The sequence below is a fragment of the Halyomorpha halys genome, unplaced genomic scaffold (assembly GCF_000696795.3).
Source record: "Halyomorpha halys isolate HHAL.00 unplaced genomic scaffold, Hhal_1.1 Scaffold1087.1, whole genome shotgun sequence".
In the NCBI taxonomy this organism is placed as follows: domain Eukaryota; kingdom Metazoa; phylum Arthropoda; class Insecta; order Hemiptera; family Pentatomidae; genus Halyomorpha; species Halyomorpha halys.
Genome location: NW_027115862.1, coordinates 25,625 through 29,862, shown reverse-complemented (window position 1 = coordinate 29,862; position 4,238 = coordinate 25,625). Strand labels below are relative to the sequence as shown.

General features: G+C 31.5%; 1 protein-coding gene across 3 annotated transcripts in view; it reads right to left on the bottom strand.

The window, feature by feature from the left end:
• The window catches only part of LOC106688233 (ABC transporter G family member 20), a 36,464-nt gene that overhangs the window by 14,008 nt on the left and 18,218 nt on the right, over positions 1-4,238 (bottom strand). For all 3 annotated transcript variants that reach the window (XM_067052816.1, XM_067052817.1, XM_067052818.1), the window contains exons 4-8: positions 3,297-3,454; positions 3,104-3,211; positions 2,873-2,963; positions 1,834-1,983; positions 1,545-1,672 (exon numbers count right to left, since the gene is read on the bottom strand). In XM_067052816.1, coding sequence (XP_066908917.1) covers positions 1,545-1,672; positions 1,834-1,983; positions 2,873-2,963; positions 3,104-3,211; positions 3,297-3,454 — 635 coding nt within the window. The remainder of the gene's footprint in view (positions 1-1,544; positions 1,673-1,833; positions 1,984-2,872; positions 2,964-3,103; positions 3,212-3,296; positions 3,455-4,238) is intronic.

Here is a 4,238-nt window from a genome sequence, read left to right as displayed (position 1 = left end):
AAGAGTAGTTAATATTAGCTTATTATTGAAATGCAATATAATGTTAATATAACATTCGCCAACAACTTCATATCCTTCCACATCTCTTAATTGAAAATTTGTTGCATATTTTAGATAAAAATGTTCGAAAGCACCACCTCAAGGATCTTTTACAGCAAGAATGGGAACAAATTAACACGGATTTAATTAATAACCACGTCCACTCAATGTCAATAGATGCCAACGTACGTCTTACAAAATATTAAATTTAAGAAAAATAATAATAAAACGCAAGCTGTTCAAATACTTGTTTCCTTTAATTTGATGTTGTTTCTTTTTTATGAAAGAAGTTTGAACGTTATTTGTATTTATTAAGTTATAAATATACTTTTTATTTTTGAAGTAATAAGGTTTTTTTTATTGCATAAATTTATAATTTAGTTAAAAAAACGTGGAGTGCAAATAATTTCTTCGGTCACTGTACTTTAACTGAAGAATCGATATCCGACACATTGGAAGAAAAGTAACAATATTCCGAAAGTATAGGATGCAAAAGTATCTTTACCATCGATACCACTATCGATACTCGAAAACGTGTTTTAAAAAACAAATTCAATCAAAACGTATGTCGTATACAAAGTATAGAAACTGCTACAGCAAGTATCGAATGGGAATTATCGATACAACTGTCGGTCAAAAAGTATCGATACAATAGAGTAAGAAAGTATCGAAACACTCAAAGTCCCACTTTTAGTCAATGTGTCCCAGTGTTCCTGGATTTGCTTAGGTTCACGCTAATTCCCCAGTTGGAATGATATAGTGGAACCTCGGTCTTCCGTCCCTTAATTTACTGCCTTTTTCTCTTAACCTTCAGTTGATGATGTGAGGTCCACCAGACCCCAAAGCTCTACTAATTGGTTATAACTTGTTCAGGCCCTGGGCAGGTGCGACCGCAAGTTAGTTTAATTTATAGTTTTTTTATATCAATCAGCAAATAAGTTGTTATTTAAATGGTTAAAACTAGAAATGATAACTCATTTCTTGATGAAATATATTCATGGACGACAGTAAAATACCAGGTCAAAATTTTATTTTTTCATAATTAATGTTCTCAGCTTGTTCAAAAATTAAATCCAATCTTAATTTTTATATGAACTTGCTGATAGATTCGTTTAGCCTTGTTATAATATTCTCAACAGTTTTTACTTACAACACAATATATTTATTTATAGGTTTAAGCATAAGATTGGTTTTGCCAGGGGCGGATTAAACGGTAAGCAGACAAAGCGGTGCCTGGATAACGACCTGTACCGAGGGCTTAGCATGTCTTAACTAACAATATCATCGTAAACTATAACACCAAAAAATATTGCCACCATTTATGTAAACAATAAGGTCAAGAAATATGGTGATCATGATAATAAACGATAGGGTCAAGAAATATGGTGATCATGATAGTAAACGATAGGGTCAAGAAATATGGTGACCATGATAGTAAACGATAGGGTCAAGAAATATGGTGACCATGATAATAAACGATAAGGTCAAGAAATCCAAATACTTACAACTTATTTCGTCTCAACCACAGCACATTTTTATTTAATAAAGCCAAGAATCGATGTGAATCAACCCATTTGTTGTCCGGAAACAGCCTATATGAAGCTTTTGAACTTTTTTTCTTTTCTTCTAAAATCTGGAAACAGTAACAACATTATCAAACCATCAGTTTTCATCCATAACTTTTTAAGGGTATTATTAAATAGCTTATGTCAAACGTTAGTTTTGAATAAATAAGCGATAAAAAAAAAATTAACAATAACAAGCTTAACATAAACAAAACAATGTAATATCTACTTTCTCTTGTAAATCAATAGAATCTTGAAGACCATCTTGTTTTTTACAAACATCTAAGAAGATTTCTTCCAGGTTGGTGGATTGGTGGAGAGCCATCAACTGATGTGGAGACTTCTCTACTAAAAGTTGGCCGTGCCTCATCAGCCCGATCTGGAATATTGCAACATTAATAATGACAAAGTGTAAGGCTTCTGTCTGCTATTGGTCAAATGAGAAAATGTCGATAAGACTCATTTTATGGCTTTGAAACGTTTTAAACTCTAAGTCGCGGAAATGAGGTTTTGTCCAAGAAATCCTAATGACGCCATTTAAAAGAGAAAAAAATATTTTTAAATGTTCTATCTACAAGATAAGAGTTCAAAATAAAAGATTTAAATGTTCTGTCTACAGGATAAGAGTTAATAATAAAAGATTTAAATGTTCTGTCTACAAGATAAGAGTTAATAATAAAAGATTTAAATGTTCTGTCTACAGGATAAGAGTTAATAATAAAAGATTTAAATGTTCTGTCTACAAGATAAGAGTTAATAATAAAAGATTTAAATATTCTGTCTACAAGATAAGAGTTAAAAAGAAAATATTTAAATTTTCTGTCTACGAGACAAGAGTTAAAATTTTTTATTTAATTTCAAAGATAAGAGTTAAAAGATTTGAATCTTCTGTCTACGAGATAAGAGTTAAAAATAAAAGATTTAAATTTTCTGTTTACAAGTTAAGATTTAAAATTAAAGTTTTAAAAATTCTTCTAGTGCTATAAATTTGCTTAATTTTTTTCGTTCGGTAAATAGGTTTAAAGATATTGAGCGGTGAGTGATACATAAATAAGTGAAGATTTTGGACAATTCAGTTTTGTCAATTTCGTTTATTCTTATTTTTTTGAAACCAATAGCATAATCTTTTTCAGCATTAAATTATCTGTAAATTGATACCACACAAGTGTGTACTTGTGCCATCTCATTGTGGGGTTATAGTGACTCATTTCTTTTAATTGTTCATTTAGATAAAATTGAATACTAATGAACACCGAAAGCAACCTTACCATGTCGCAATTTTTTGCTTCTTGAATGTAATGAGTGGTGATAATGATGGTTTTCCCTTCACTTGTTAGCTTTACCAAATAGCTCCAAATCCTACAATAGAAAACAATTCAAATGATAAACATTCAAAAATTTTATTCAACTGATATAATTTAGAGATGCTGATTAACAAGAAATAATGACCATTATTCCTAATGGTATAACTACTAATGTGGTTTAGATTAGATTTCTACCTCTCTGATAGGACGCAGTCCATCCCAACCGTAGGCTCGTCCAAAATCAACAAAGTCGGATCGTGGAACAAGGCCACGGCGAAAGACACTCTTCTCTTTTGACCGCCACTAGGGTGCACATTGTCTTTATTACTAACGGTATATAGATATATATATATATATATATACTCATTGCTCAATAAATAATGTTTACCTAAATGTGAAAATGGGGCGAGCTGCGCACTCCGGGAGGCCCAAGAACTCGACAAGCTCGTACATTCGTTTCTTTATTTCTTTCTCTTCCATCCCGAAAAAATTTCCATAAAAATGAAAGGTCTCTTTCATAGTGAAATTTTCAAATAATGCTAATTCCTAAAATCATACAAATAAAGTTTATTTTCTTACTGTTAATTAAACTTTTTTAGAGATACAAAACAATTTGGAAAATCGCACATGAAAGATAACTAAGACCCGGTCCTCTATCGTTTTACAGCCACAATGTTATGGTGAGTCACGTGACCTAATTTGTCTCTATGTAATCTATAGAAAGGCACAAAGTAGGAACACTTTAAGGTGGCACTCAAGTCAACTTGTCAACAATCTTAACCTAAGTGAATCAATCCTACAATCACCCATTCAGGATCAAAACCTACGCTTAACTCAACCAACTCTACTACTTAACTAGAAGTGGATTTTGTCGAGCCTTTTTTGCAAAAGTACATTTTGAGATTATTTTTCGGCATAAGAAAAAAAAATTACTTACAAACGTAAACAGTTTCTGTATAATTTATGTATTTCACGGTGTCTTTTACTGTCATCATGTTGGATGCTGAGTTTAGTTAGTTCGTGGAATTTATAGAGGAATATCATATTGATATTGGCACTTTTTCAACATGACGTTTTATCTATTTCTCTTCCATAGTCAAACACAAAATACAGCTACATCACTCGTTTATATTATAATCGAAGACGTAACGTAACAACCCAACTTCAATAAAGCGTTAGCACAATGTATTCCTTATTGTGAATTATTCTTTTTACTTATTTTAAATGCCTTCTACGAATTTATTTAGAAACCTTATAATCAAAGAAATACGGACCTCTGGGCAGTGAAAATAAAGGTGACGTTACGGACCTCTGGGCAGTGAAAATAAAG